General features: G+C 43.8%; 1 protein-coding gene across 2 annotated transcripts; it reads left to right on the forward strand.

Annotated features, from left to right (window-relative positions):
• Positions 1-414: 414 nt before the first annotated feature.
• Positions 415-13,999, forward strand: ENTPD6 (ectonucleoside triphosphate diphosphohydrolase 6). 2 transcript variants are annotated; one of them, XM_084203382.1, is made up of 14 exons: positions 415-574; positions 1,972-2,313; positions 3,604-3,680; positions 4,086-4,229; positions 4,650-4,725; positions 5,972-6,007; positions 7,169-7,257; positions 8,463-8,542; positions 9,472-9,536; positions 9,896-9,997; positions 10,455-10,595; positions 11,507-11,563; positions 12,142-12,254; positions 12,529-13,999. In XM_084203382.1, the coding sequence occupies exons 2-14, from the start codon at positions 2,055-2,057 to the stop codon at positions 12,616-12,618; spliced, it is 1,329 nt and encodes a 442-aa protein (XP_084059508.1). In that variant the 5' UTR covers positions 415-574; positions 1,972-2,054; the 3' UTR covers positions 12,619-13,999. The 2 variants fall into 2 exon arrangements, with proteins under 2 accessions (XP_084059508.1, XP_084059509.1); XM_084203383.1 differs by lacking the exon at positions 415-574 and adding an exon at positions 624-642.
• The last annotated feature ends 37 nt before the right edge of the window (positions 14,000-14,036 follow it).

The raw sequence follows: 14,036 nt of genomic DNA on the forward strand, positions 1-14,036 counted from the left end.
GTCAGTGCTCCCCTGGGGGCCAGGGCACCCCAGAGCACACAGAGAAATATTCCCAGAGCCCTGGGTTTCCACATCCTGGAAAGTCCTGAGAGGCATCCTTGGTCTTCACTTGGCCAGCACCTTTTTGACCTACAGGCATGATTTTTTAGTACTATAATGAACATATTTCAGCTACAGCATACATGGATCTTGAGTGTTTCGCCAAGTTGGCAATGGATACATCAACACCTTGATGATGTACCCCATCCTTAGAGCTCGTTAGCTCCACGGTGTCCTTGACTAAGTGACCTTAACTACCACCTGATTCGAGACAATCCTGACACATTTCACATTTTCCGGCACTGTTTCTCCGCACCTTTCTGACCTCGCGGCATTTCACCTTTTTTTTTTTTTTTTTTTTTTTTTAATTTTTTTTTTTACGGACATTTCCGTGGACCCCCGCCCTGAGGGGCTCGGCCGCTCGCGGCACCGCCCCCTCACGGAGCCGCGCGCCCGCCTCGCGCCTGCGCCGTGCGCGAGGGGCCGCCCGCGAGCCGGGCGGCGGCGGCGCCATGGCGGGGCTGGCGGGGGCGGCGTGAGTTTGGGAGGGAAGGAGGGAAAAGGGAGGAAGAAGGAAGTGCGGGCGGCGGGATAGTGGTTTGTGTGTGAGCGAGGGGCACCCCGCGGGGTGGGAAGGGCTGGGCTCCCGGCTGCCGCCTGCGTTCCCGGCCCTAGGGCGGCAGCGGGAGGCTTCTCCCTTGCAACAAATCGTGGCGTCCCCTGACAAAGGCGGGGAAGGGACGGTCGCGATTCTCTCCAGGCAAGCGGCGGTAGGGGGTTAGCGCTTCCAGGCTGCGGAGCCTCCTCGTTTTTCCAGCCTCTCTCGTGTCTCCTGGAAGGATCCCCCGCTCTCTGCGGCTTTCCTCCTCCTTGTGACACTGAGCTCTGGTGTAGCTGCAGCTGAGGCCTTCCCGGCACCTGGAGGATCGCAGTGATCGCCCCACAGACCTGCAGCGATTGGCACCTGCATGTCTCTGCCTGCTGGTAGAAGCCAGGAAGATTTTTAATTTACTTGCAATGCCATCTTCCTGATTTCTGTGTTATGACAATCTACAGTTCCCTTTCCTTTAAGCTGATCCATTCTCTGTGTATCTGTGCTTGTGATTTTGTTTTCTCCATTTTTTAGGAAATGTTGTCTTACCTGTTTTTGGGAATACTCTGTAATCACTTTGATTTTAAGTTCCTCCCCTTCACACCTTCTGTATGCTTCCTGAATTCTCATCAAGTGGTTACATATGTGTAAAAAACCTTGTTTAACTCAACTTCATAAATTGGTTTCCTTTCTCTTCATTACTCTATCAAAAAGGGAAAAATTGTGTGTAATTTTTCTCCCCATAAATTACCACTGACTGCTTTTTAATCATCTGAATGATACTATATGTGAGGGCTTGTTGATTTTGTGCGTCGTGCTTTGCTGTGGTTTCTTTCCTGGTGTTGGAGATAGGGGAGGAGGGCACTCAATTCCCTGGATATTGCATCTTGCCATTCAAAGTTAATTTTAAGTTGTCCTTGTCCAGTCTTCTGGGACCTCCCTCACCATCCAGGAACTAACAAAGATAACTGCCCAGAGAAGCTGTGAGATATTCATCCTCAGAGTTTTTCAAAATGCTCTTGGCCACATGGAGGGTCCCAACAGCTGCCCCTGCTGTGAGCAGGATGTTGGATGAGGTCCCCTCCCACCTTACTGTACATAGCTTCTCTGAACCCTCCTTATTTTGTGCCTTATTTGGCTTCTGTAGAAATGGGTGGAAAAGAAGATTTGTGCTGCTCCATGCCTTAAAGTGAGCTGTGGGGCTGGAAAAGGTGCTAAAGGAGGTTGCTTTCCTTCTCTTCATTAGGAAAGTAGTGTCCAGTGTCGTGGGCATCATACTTTTAGATCCCTCTGTCAGGCTGGGAAAATAAAGCAGATCCTTTCTCTTCTGTTGGATGTAGGAGTGATGTGGGAGCCACCTGTTCTGCATGAAGGACAAGGACCAGACCACTTGATAAAAGGAAGAAACAAAACATCCCATTAAATGGAAGCCATGAAGATATCAAAGCGGTTCTTCGCTTTTGGGATTTTGACATGCATAGCTGTTTATGTTGCATATGTAAAATGGCACTTGGGCTCCAAACTCTTTGTGGGAGCCACAGAAGGAGTTGCTGAAAGCAGGGGAGATAAACTGACCCATCAGGCAGTGACTACAGATCTCTCTGTCTTTTATGGAATTATGTTTGACGCAGGAAGCACGGGAACTCGCATCCATATATTTAAATTTGCTCAGCAGCCAAGAGGTATGTCCTGCTCATTGCATGACAGATTAAGTCTTCCATAAATTGTGGAGAAGATTATTAATGACAGTTTTCTAGGGTCTACTTGAACATACTTGATTCAGGTCTTTCCAGAGAGCCATCAGGAGGTATGAAATGGTTCAGGCATGTGTATTTGGATGAAATTATGAAAATGTTCAACAAGGAGAAAATGCTGTAATGTCAGAATATGAAGTAAATAGCAGCTGTACTTTTAAAGTAGTGTCTTGAAGAAAGGCAGTTTTTCATCACACTGGTAGAAGAGACAATTATAAATTCAAACTGCCTTATTTCCCCAAAATTTTTAGGTTGTTTGGTGTCTCCAGTTCCTGGCAGTGAGCTGCTTCTCTCTACAGTGTCTGGTTTAGTGCATCCTTGGCTTCAGTGTTGGGTTTAAACTGCAAAACAAAACAAAAATTGCAAATAGTTTGATTTAAATCGCTGTGTATTGCATCTGGACAGAAACTGCTTTTGAGAATTGAGACAAAGTGTACAAAAAAAGCTCCAGCTTTCCTCTGCAGTAGTAAGCTTCATGTGTTTGTATGTTGTCAGCTCCCCTTTGTGAAACTCTTAAACATCAGAGAGCCTGGGTGGGTGCTGTTAGGAGGTGATCTAAAGGCTCTCTTAAAGATTGGCAGTGTGGTGTATGGTGTGATTGGCCTCTGGGGAGCTCCTGAGGTTAAACAACAGTCCATGGATTTCCTTCTTTTCTTGTATCTCCAAGTTTTTGCTTCTTCCTTGCCTGCTTCATTTGAAACACAATTTCAGAATGTATCACAGCAAACTTTATGCAGTGTAAGTGTTGCCAGGACTGCTGGTTTATACAAGGTGCTGCAGCTTTCCAAAGTACTGAAGTCTGCATCCCTCTGCTGCCGTTGAAAATAGTGGAAAAGCTTCCATTAGGTTTTGCTGGAATCAGGTTTAGCCAGAGCAGGGTAGGATGAGACAAGAAGTCTTTTTTTGCAGGTGCAGTTTGAAAAGCTGCACATGGCAGGTGTAAGGCCTCAAAGAGAGCTTACACCCATTTGGTGACTGATGTGCATAGTGGACAGCAGCACCTGACAACCAGTCACGGCTTTAAAAGTCATTTTCTCAGGTTCTAATTCCACAGCCAGGGCTGTATTTAAAGGTCAGGTGGCTGATAATAGTTCCTTAGACAGAGGCTTCAATTGACTTCTATTAGCACATAATAATTGACATTTTTAAATGGTTTTCTTTTTGTGCATGCAAAATTATTTGTACCATTATTTATTTTGGAATACTGCTTTTGAACAGAGACTCCCAGATTAACCCATGAGACATTTAAAGCACTGAAACCAGGTCTGTCTGCATATGCTGATGATGTCGAAAAGGTAATTTAAGTTACTTCCTTCCTGTCTCCCTTATCTTCTGGTTTGCAGGGATTTAGGGACTCCTAAGAGCCAGACTTAGACCCAGCTCATAGTGTTTTACAAAAGCCTTTGCTTTCTGAGAATTTGTCATACTGCCTTTTGAGCTTTTTGTAGCCAAAAAATTTGGTGGCAGAGTTCTGTTTCACTGTTTGAAAAAGTTATTCTGTTTTGGACCAGTTGCTCAATAATTCCCATTACACCCACTAGCCTTATGCTGTGGAGAGATAGTGAGTCCTGCACCTTCTCTTGACCCCATTTTATATTAATTTGTCTCTGTTTCACATTTACAGTGAATCGCAGCTCTGATCACCCTTTTGATCTTTCAAAAGAGTTATTAAGATGTCTTTTCTTGTTCTTTGCTCACAGAGTGGTCAGGGAATAAAAGAGCTCCTGGAAGTGGCAAAGAAGGAAGTTCCTATGGAGCTGTGGAAGTTTACTCCTCTGGTCCTGAAAGCCACAGCTGGCCTACGCTTGCTGCCAGGAGAGAAAGCTCAGAAGTTGCTGGAAAAGGTATTATCTCTTGTCTTTACATTTGCTTTCCAGAAAACATGCTCCTGTTAAAAATGCAGCACCCTGGGACATTCCTGCAAGCTAGGGTGTCCATCTCCTGCCATGTATCTGTAACACCTCTGAAGGTCACTAATTCCAACAAAGCAAATGGGGTTCCCTTCCCTACCCATGTCCATCCCTTGTTAATGGCATTTCTGAGCAGTCTTCATGCTTGAAACCCCATCACATCCATCCCTGTTTCTGCACCAAACTGCAGGGCCAGCACATAAAGACTGCTGCTCGTTGAACTTCAAACAAAGTGGTGAGCAGCAGTCAGGATCTGGCCTAAGCAGAGGAGTAGTAGTGTAAAACTGGGTTTTAAATGTTTGTTTTTCAGCTGAAAAAGTATTTCTCTGAATGTAGGTTTTATTTGAACTACAGGTGAAGGAGATTTTTCAGGCCTCCCCTTTCTTTGTGAGGGACAATTGTGTGTCGATAATGAATGGAACTGATGAAGGTAAGCAACTTTATGGAGACTCTTTCTGCAGTCCTGGAAATTCCTCTGCACTGTGACAAGTCCCTGCCTGCTGTAGTGGGATCCCAAAAGCAGCAAGTTTGACAGAAGCAGAGTTTTTATGCAGCCATAGGCAGTGCCTGCCAAAGAAATCTTGTGCAGTGTTTTCCAATAAGTCCTGAGCTCTGTCCTGATCTTGAAAGCTCTTAGTGTTGAGCAGTTCCTGTAGGATCATCAGAAAGCCAGTGTGCAGTCAGCACTTTTGGAGCAATTTCTGAATATCTGCTTGTTGAAATGGTCTTCAACAATTGGGTTAGCCCACTCTGCTCTTGACAATGCTTATCAGAGATGTCTGGAAGTACTTGATCATAATATTAGTTATAACTCATCTAACGAGTGGGAATGTGAATTCAATCTGAAAAAAAAATGTTATATAGGGAAGAAAATAGATGCTGAAGTAAGTTCATGTTCATCCAAAAATGTTAAGGACAGAATGTCAAAATTCTAAGTAACTGAGTGTTGAAATGTGTTTTAAATCTCCTCTGAAACCAAGCTTTAAAATAGCTGAAGCTGTTTATGTGTTTCTGTTCTTGCTGTTTAATGGAGGAAATATATTCTTTTTCTTTTGTTTTAAAATCAGTATAGCAGCGATAGCCTGGGTTCAGCCAGGGATTGAAGTAGGCCATGCTCTCTGGCATGCCTTGAGTTTTAACCACATGAATAAATATTTGAATTTGTTAACATAAGGCCACTGATTCACCTAATTTATGGAGAACAGTTTATAAAACAAGAAGAGGACAAAAACAGCATAGCTCACAAAATTGCTTAGAGGAAAACAGGCAAAATTAGAACACTGAAAGATGAAAATTCTTAGTATTCATAAAGAAAAGTGGAGTGCCTGACATCAAACAAAAGCCAACAGTGGATGTTTTCCTAGAAAATGAACAACATGAGTTTCAGTCATCTCTTTGTCTTTTAGCTAAGGACTGAAGCCTTTGTGACTGCAAGTTTTTGACCTGTGAAATACAGAATTCTCCAGGAATTTAATACATGGGGCTTCTCTCCCAAGTATCACATAAGCTCTGATAGGGAAGGTCATTCTCTTTGTTCAAATAGCCTAATCTTGAGTTTGTCAGCCATTGACAGTTCTGGAAGCCTTGTAATATGGCTTGACTTACTTGTTGCTGCTGTTAGATAAAATTAAATGTTATGAGCTAAGTATGTGTCTTCTGAATCTTTTCCTTATTAGGTATTTCAGCCTGGATCACGATAAATTTTTTAACAGGTATGTGTACATGAGTATGTGTATAAAGATATGACCAATGCTGTGAAATTCCTGCTCTTTTCAGCCCCTGTGTGGAATTTGCTCATTCATTGGGGTGGAATGGGAGAAAGAAGGCTCTGAGAATAAGTCAGCAGTTTGTTTTTGGCTTGGCCTATTTAAGTCATTAGGATTTTGTCCATTTACTTGATGGAGTGAGGAGTTTAATCCTTTTTCCTAGATGTTTAATGTAGCTTTTCTTTCAGTTCCCTGTAGGGTACCAGAGCATTTTATTCCTTTTTAGACCCTGCTGTGACTCAGGCTAATTTTTTTGTGTGAGTATTCTAGATGTGCTTGGCAGCTGCAGAGAGTAAAAGAAAGTGCTGTGGTACTTCCTTACAGATTTATAACACAGAAATGCCATGGGCGTTTACACTGCTGAGTGAGAAAAGGGTAGCTGAAGAGAAGAGAGAAAACTAAGCTGAAGACCTCTCTGACAATACATAAAGCACTTTGCCATGCAAGTGCTCTGTTCAGTACACAGTGTGTGGGGCAATGTGCTCTGGAGCTTTTTGTGTTCCCAGGAAATATCAGGAAGGTCAGGGATCTTCAAACATCAGGTATCGTGAGGTATACTGAGGTACTTGGCACAAATTGTCCTTGTCAGAAGGGTGCATTTGAAGGGTCTAACTGAAAAGAACTAGATCTAAATGAGAGCAGAGGTTTTGGCTGGCAGCAGGAAGAATTCCAAGAGAGCTGAGTCTCTCAGGCCAGCTCTTTTCAGTCTGTCATCCCTTTGGCCATAGGAATCTGCAAAATATTGCTAAGGGATCAGGGAGAGGTGGCCAAGACAACCACATTCCTCTGTGTTACAAAGTGGTTACCAGAGCAGAGTTTGCAAAAGGTCTTTGCATCCAAAATGTTTAGGAAAGCAATAACCAAAGCTGCTGTGATTAGGGCAGGAACAGCCACTGAAGAAATAAGAGACTCTTGTCACTTTAAGATTTTCAGGTCTGATAAAGCCAAAATCAGTGCTCAGTAGATAACAGTGTAATTTAGTGTTGTGCAAAAGCTGAGAGTAGAGTTAGATTGTTCTCTTTCCTTACCACTGTACTTCTGGTTTTCTTCCTAGCCAGTTTTTCACAGTGCCCACCATGGCTTTCTCTGTTCTGTCACACATTTCAGGCAGGCTAGATGACCCACAAAGGAGAAGTGTAGGGATGCTGGATTTGGGTGGTGGATCAACACAGATCACCTTCCTTCCACGTACCAAGGTAACGTGAGCATGCACACTGTTGGGAAATGCTGCTGCAGGAATCTGTAACTGCTCAGATTTCTTTCCCTTGGAAACAGAGCAAGAGTTTGTCAGTGTGATGTGAAGCCACACTTGTGACTTGGTCATATGTGCCTTTTTATAGTCAGTCCCAGAGGCATTCACAGCTCTTTGTCCATCCTCTTCATCCAGCTCCATGGGTCAGTGGTGCTTGTGGTGAGTCTGCCAGGGCTGCTTTATCTCGTGGAGGACACCATGTTCTGAATGTCTTAATCTTTGACTTTCAGTTTGTACAGCTTATAACAAAGAGCACAAAAACCAAGGCTATTAATTAATTCAAATCCAGCATATGGCCTACACTGGGGTTTAAGAACACAGTGAGGTGCCTTCTCAATCCTTGTTTCTGATTGTCCTAAGCTCACTCAGTTGCAAATGAATGCCATTTTAGCTTCCTGGCATTTTTACAGCTGTTCTGTGATGTCCTGGTTCTGGTGTTGTAAGGCTCTGGCCTGAGCAGAAATAGTGCTCACAGTAAAGCTGCACAAAAGTAGAGGTAGTGTCCCAGCCTGGGATAATCAAGACATTGCACTGTTTCAGCACAATGGCAAGGGATGTGAAAGGTCCAGGATGTGGAAATTCTGGAGATAGAGAAGGAGTTAAGATATGAGCAGCACTGTGGCCAGAGCTTTGCTCCCCACAAACACCCTAGCTGAGCTGATGCACTTGGGGAACAGGCTACCCTTTCATTCCTTCAGACCACAGTCTGATCCTTGGCAAGCACAGGGATGTGCTTTTCCTCTGGCTTGTGCGAGTTCACAGATGAATTAACTCGAGTAGGAAGTTAATGCGTGCCCAGCCTTCCTATTAGTTTGCACACAGTTCCTGTAGCATGGATCATGTGAAGAGGCAGTTGCTGGAGCCTCTGGACAAAAGCAGTTAAGAGCTGGAGTTTTTTAATACAAGTAATTCTTTTGTGGACACAAATATAATCAGTTCAAACCCTGTCATGTGAAGACACTCTTAGCTCCAGGTTTTGTGGTTGTCTTGTGCATCAGCAGTCAATTTGAAATCCTTGCAAATTCATCATTTCTCTCTGAATCATGCTAGGATTGTTTCACATTTTTCCTGATGTGTTGAAAGATTACCTTGTTAATGTTTGCTGCTGGCTGGGAGAAACCTGCCAGTGACATCTTTTTCTCCTTCCAGGCAACTCTCCAGACATCACCATCTGGCCACACAACTTCATTTCAGATGTTTAATCACACCTACAAGCTGTATTCATACAGGTTAGTTGTAAAAAAGAGAGCACAGTGCTCAGATGGAGGCTTTCTGTGAAGACAGGGAGACTGAGGTGTTTTTCTGGAGTGGGGTCCTTGAAAACGAATACCATGGAGAAGCAGAGAAGCTTGTGCCACATGATTTTGGTGGATTAACCTTGGCTGCCCACCAAGTCCCTCTATCCACTCCCATTCTATTAACAGAACAGGGGGAAGAAAATATGACAAAATGCTCATGGGTCAAGATAAGGCCAGGGAGGTCACCAGTTATTGTCATGGGCGAAACAGAGTTAACTTTAAATTAGTTTATTCAGTATTTAATTTAATTTATTGCCAATTAAACAGTAAGATAATGAGAAATAAGAACAAAATCAAAAATGTTTTCCTCCACCTCTCCCTCCTTCCTAGGCTCAGCTTCACTTCCAACTTTTATACCTTCTCACCACTGAGCAGCACAGGAAGATGGAGAATGGGGGTTGCAGTCAGTTCATAATGCTTTGTCTCTGTTATATTTTCTTCCTCACTGTCTTCTCTGCTCCTAGTGTTTTGGGCCAGCAGCTTCTTCCCACCCATGTTTGCTGTGGGGTGTGGTTGGGCTCAAAAAGTTGGTTCTGTATGCAAGTGTCTGTGCTGCCTTTGAGGAGGGTAGGAGTACCCAGTGAGGTGCTAGGAGCAGAGTTAGAGAAATGCCACTGCCAGTTCTCCAAGAGCCAGATTACAATTGACAGCTATTGCCTGAGCTTTTTCAAAGCTAAATTATCCTTCTGGATAAGGTAATATGAGAGCAGGCTGTCACACTGTTCCACTCATGTGCATGAGCTGCTGACTTGAGCCACTTTACCATGGCTGTCAAGAGGATACTGGCATGTCCCAGCTAGGTTGTCAGTGGAGTATCAGAAGGATGTCTGTTGCTCACAGAGGCTTTTCTCCCTTTGCAGTTACCTGGGACTTGGGCTGATGTCAGCAAGGCTTGCCATTTTGGGAGGAGTTGAGGGAAAACCCTGTAAGTTATGGGCAGTCTTCAGATCCTGGTTCTGAGCTCAGGGTGTGTAGTCCTGTGGTGAGGGGAGGAGCTGTGTATCCCTTTCCCACTGGGCTCAAAGTTCCTGAGTGGCATGTGGGCTCCTGTCACCATGGCTGGGTGCATTTGAGACAAATGCAGGAGGTGACACTGACAGCTCCCAGGAGACCTGGATTCTTGCCAGCCTTAGGTTGGGGGTGGGCATGGGACATCCAAACCATGACTGGGCTGTGGAGGAGCCTCGCTGAAGCTGCAGGACAGTATGGAGCAGGGCTGGGGGTGAAGAAACTGAATTTACTTCTGATGTTTTTTCCTAATGTGGCTTTGTTTTACTTTTGCAGTAGGAGATGGGGAGGAATTGATCAGCCCTTGTTTACCACCTGGCTTCAAATCTGAATGGCAACACGCTGAGATAGTGTACAGAATTAAAGGACAGAAGGCAGGTATAGTGATTTATCACTCTTGCTATCTAGGTTAGCTGCTATTAACACAGTAAATGATACTCTCATCCTCTTTCAAAGACACCAGACTGTTTACTGTTCTGTCTGGCTCCTCTTGATGTGCTGTCAAAGAGGTCCTGCAGTTCCTTGGTCTTGTGCCATGATGTGTCTGTCCAGTCAGTAAAGCTGCTAGAAATGGTGCAGATGGAGTTGAGCAGTCCTTGAACAGGTCTTTCAAAACCCTTCTGCCTCAAATGATGTTGTCCATCTCTGATCTATCACATAGTCCCAGCCTGAGGATGGTAGGTGTCTGCCTATAGAAGAAGATTCAGATTTCAGTTCCCAGTGAAGAGTTTTGCTATTTTGCAAAGAGGTGCCTGTTTCCTGGCAGATCCTAAATAAGTTCTATATATATTTAACTGTCAGCTTGTAATATAATGGGGGCTTTTTGTCTTTTTAGGTGAGCCTCTGTATGAGTCTTGTTCTAATAAAGTGGCAAAGATGCTCTACAAGAAAGTACATAGAGCTGGGGAAGTGAAGGATCTGGACTTTTACATTTTCTCCTACTACTATGACTGTGCAGCAGAGGCTGGTCTCATAGGTATGTCTGCTTCCGCATTGGTTTCAATTTAAATGGCAAGTTATGGAGAGAGTGGGAACACTTGCACACATCAGAATGTTTTGCTAAGCTGTCATGGAAATTAGTCTGTTACACTGCTGTGCAGCATTAACTTGATATCATTGTCTATAATACAGACAATATTATTGTCTGTAATATAGACAGTATCTTCTCTATTGTCTATAGAGAAGATACTGGGCCTGTGAATAGGACCTACAGCCTTTGATAATAGTTTTTAAAGAGCTTGCATTTCAGGAATGGTTGTTGCCTAATTAGTTCTACAATCTGAAATAGAAAAAACTTCATGATGATGAATTCTTGGGCAGTAAAGCATTAAAAACTATTTGGGCTGTGTGCTTGCTCCACTGACCTTTTGATGGAATGAAGATTTTCAGATATTTCCACATGCATTAAGAATGCATCACATCTCTTTTCCAGTGGTGTGCTTGTGTACAAAAGGCTGTCATATTCAGTGGTAAAAAGCAGATCATGAGATCTCAAGTTAGTTTGGACAAACACACTTCCCTCCTCAGCTACTCTCTTTTTACAAATAATTTTAGATTTAATGTCTTGCAGAGCACCACTGCCCTGTCAGATCTGGTCAGAGGTGTTCACTGTCCAGGCACCACTGGACAGGGCAGTGCGGAAATAAATGTCAGGTGAGATGGTCTATAAGCTGTTTCTGTAGCAAACAAGGCTAAATGTTCTTCATAAACCAAAGCTTTTGAATCCATATTGAGAATCTTTTGAAGGTTCTTTTACCTTTAAAACCAGTCTGAATTTTGACACTGATTTCAGAGGCTCAAGGTTTAATTTCTAACCAACTTTTATTATTTCAGTCTATAATTGCCTTTATACAAAGACCATAAAAGGGTGGGGTTTTTTTCTTTTAGATAAAGAAAAAGGAGGAAGCTTAACTGTCAGTGACTTTGAAATTGCAGCTAAATATGGTGAGTAAAATACAAACACACACTAGTAATTGTGTGTAAATTCATTCCAGGTGGCAAATGTGAAACACACTAAGAAGCCTGATGCTTTTAAGTAAATATTGAGTCCCTCTAAATAGCATCTAACCAACATTTCTGCTTATTTCTGAAAATCTCACCTATTTTTGTAATAACTTTTGCTTTTGCGGTGGGTTTTGAGTTTGTCTTTTATTTTTCTTTTTTTTTTGTTGTTGGGCTTTTTTTAAGTCAGTTTTGTCAACATTTGTTAAATGCTGGTGCTCAAGAAAGATAACACACGTGAGGTTGCTCAGATATTCAAAGACTTGAAGTAGATAGGAAAAAGGCTCTTTTCCTGGAGAGATACAAGAAACTGCTGTTTTAGGGGAGAGGCAGAATGTCTTGACTTCCTTACAAAGCTTATGTACTTGTCCTAATGTGTGTATGTCATTTCAGCCCCAATGTAACAGGTTCCATCGCTGTCAAAAGCTGTTTTGTGAATTCATTGGAGATTTTTCACAGCGGGGCTGTTGTTAGACCTGAGCCCACAGTGTGCATTCAGATACTGTTTTCTTTTTTCTCAGTTTGTAAGACCATGGAAATCAGCCCTGGAAACAACCCTTTTCTCTGCATGGACCTCACATACATCACCTTCCTGCTCCAGGAACTGGGCTTCCCAAAGAGCCAAGGCTTTAAGGTGAAGCTCAAAGAGGATTTCTGGGGAGAGTGGGCAGGAGGGTGCCAAGGCAGGAGTGATCCTGCCAGGGGCTTGGTTCTTGATTTACCTTCTTGCTACAACATATGGTCTGCAATGGTGGGTGCAGCAGCACTCTCCCCACAATGCTGGTAACTCTTTGTCAGAATCTTCAGTGCTGTATCCACCTTGCATGCTTCAGATTCTCCCAAAAAATTGTGGTTTAACTTTTCTGCTTGTGTTGTTTTTTTTATTTTGTTGGGTTTTTTTTTTCCAGCTTGCCCGGAAAATTGACAATGTTGAAACGAGCTGGGCATTGGGAGCCACTTTCCATTACATCGACTCACTGAATAGACTGCAGTACTAACGCTCCTAGAAGGTGACTTTCTGGAATTTCCTTTTTTTGGAAGCCCAGCATGGGAGACCCTGTTGAAGGGTGTGTTTTTGGCTTCTAGAGTCCTTTGGAAGATCACCATGAACTACACTACTTTCCTCCCACCCCCTGCCAAGCCCCCACCATCACTAGCTCTTTTTTACAGTGCAGAGTGTAAAGGAAAAGCCTTGATTTGACAGCATGTGCCATCAGCTTAATGTAAAACTTGATCCTTTTGGAAGGAAAACTAGGACTCTGCAGGACATCTATGATCTCTATGAGAAAAACACACCTTTTTTGGAATATGCCTGTACTATGTGCTCACAGTGTGCTGAAGTTGCTGAACGGTCACTCCAGAAGGAACTCTTTACTGTCCTGATTTCAGGGTGTTTTTTTCCTGTTTGTCAGCAGTTTTCAGTGATGATTTTTATTTTACTACTCCCGAGTTCGAAGGTAAACTTGTGTGTGTGCAAAAATGGTGCATTTACACGTTATGCTGCTGACAGGCAGCAGCTTTGAAATGCAGTGTGGAAGTCAAGCTCTGTGTTCCAGTTGCTGAAGGAGAAAAGCTCAGGAAAACTCTAGAACTGGATATAGTCTTGGAGGCATGAGTTGGAGCCTGTGTGCCCTGTAGGGTCAAAGCCTAATGTTGATTCCCTGGCTGTTGGGAGGTGGATGATGGAAGGCAACATCAGATTTGCTGAATGAGCAAGGCCTGGGAGCTGGGTACAAAGGTAACGATGGATTTGACAGTTCTGGAGCTGGTCGGAGGAAGATAGATGAACAAGATGCAGCCACAAAAATAAACCCTGACCTGAGCATGGCTTACTGGACATTGCAGACTTTTGTGCCCTGGCAAGGTTGATGCAGAGCTGGGGATTAATGCATTTGTATGGTATTTTGGGTGTCTTTTCCTGCAGACACATCTGTGCTAAATGAATGTATTGTAGTTGCAATTAGCCAGGGCAGGATAGCTGGTGTTCTCCACTCCAATAGTGCCTGGTATGCAGGCAGGGAGTGACCACAGGGGCTGGAGGAGATATGCTGTGTTGTTTGTAATCTAACTGTGGATTTGTGATGTATTTTATGAATGTATAGAGAAGACCCAAGTGGTCTTTTGGGGGTACAGAAGAGCCCAGCTTCCCCGAGAGCCCTGACTCATGGGCTCAGGGCAGCAGTACATGACACGGTGAGCTGCTGTGTGGGGACACTTGAACCTCGCTGTGCCGACAATAAACCCCCAATTTGAAACCAGAACGTGGTGGTGAGGAGGCTTTTAGCGCCTGAGCCCGCACGGGGGGTGGGATGAGAACTGACTGCCCTGACGCCATCCCTGACCCCTCGTCCCATCAGTCACTCCGCCATCCAAGCCCTCCGGTGCTATCCCAGCCCTTAGGCCACCGCAGTCCCCA

This window comes from Fringilla coelebs (genome assembly GCF_963513975.1).
Source record: "Fringilla coelebs genome assembly, chromosome: 3".
NCBI lineage: Eukaryota > Metazoa > Chordata > Aves > Passeriformes > Fringillidae > Fringilla > Fringilla coelebs.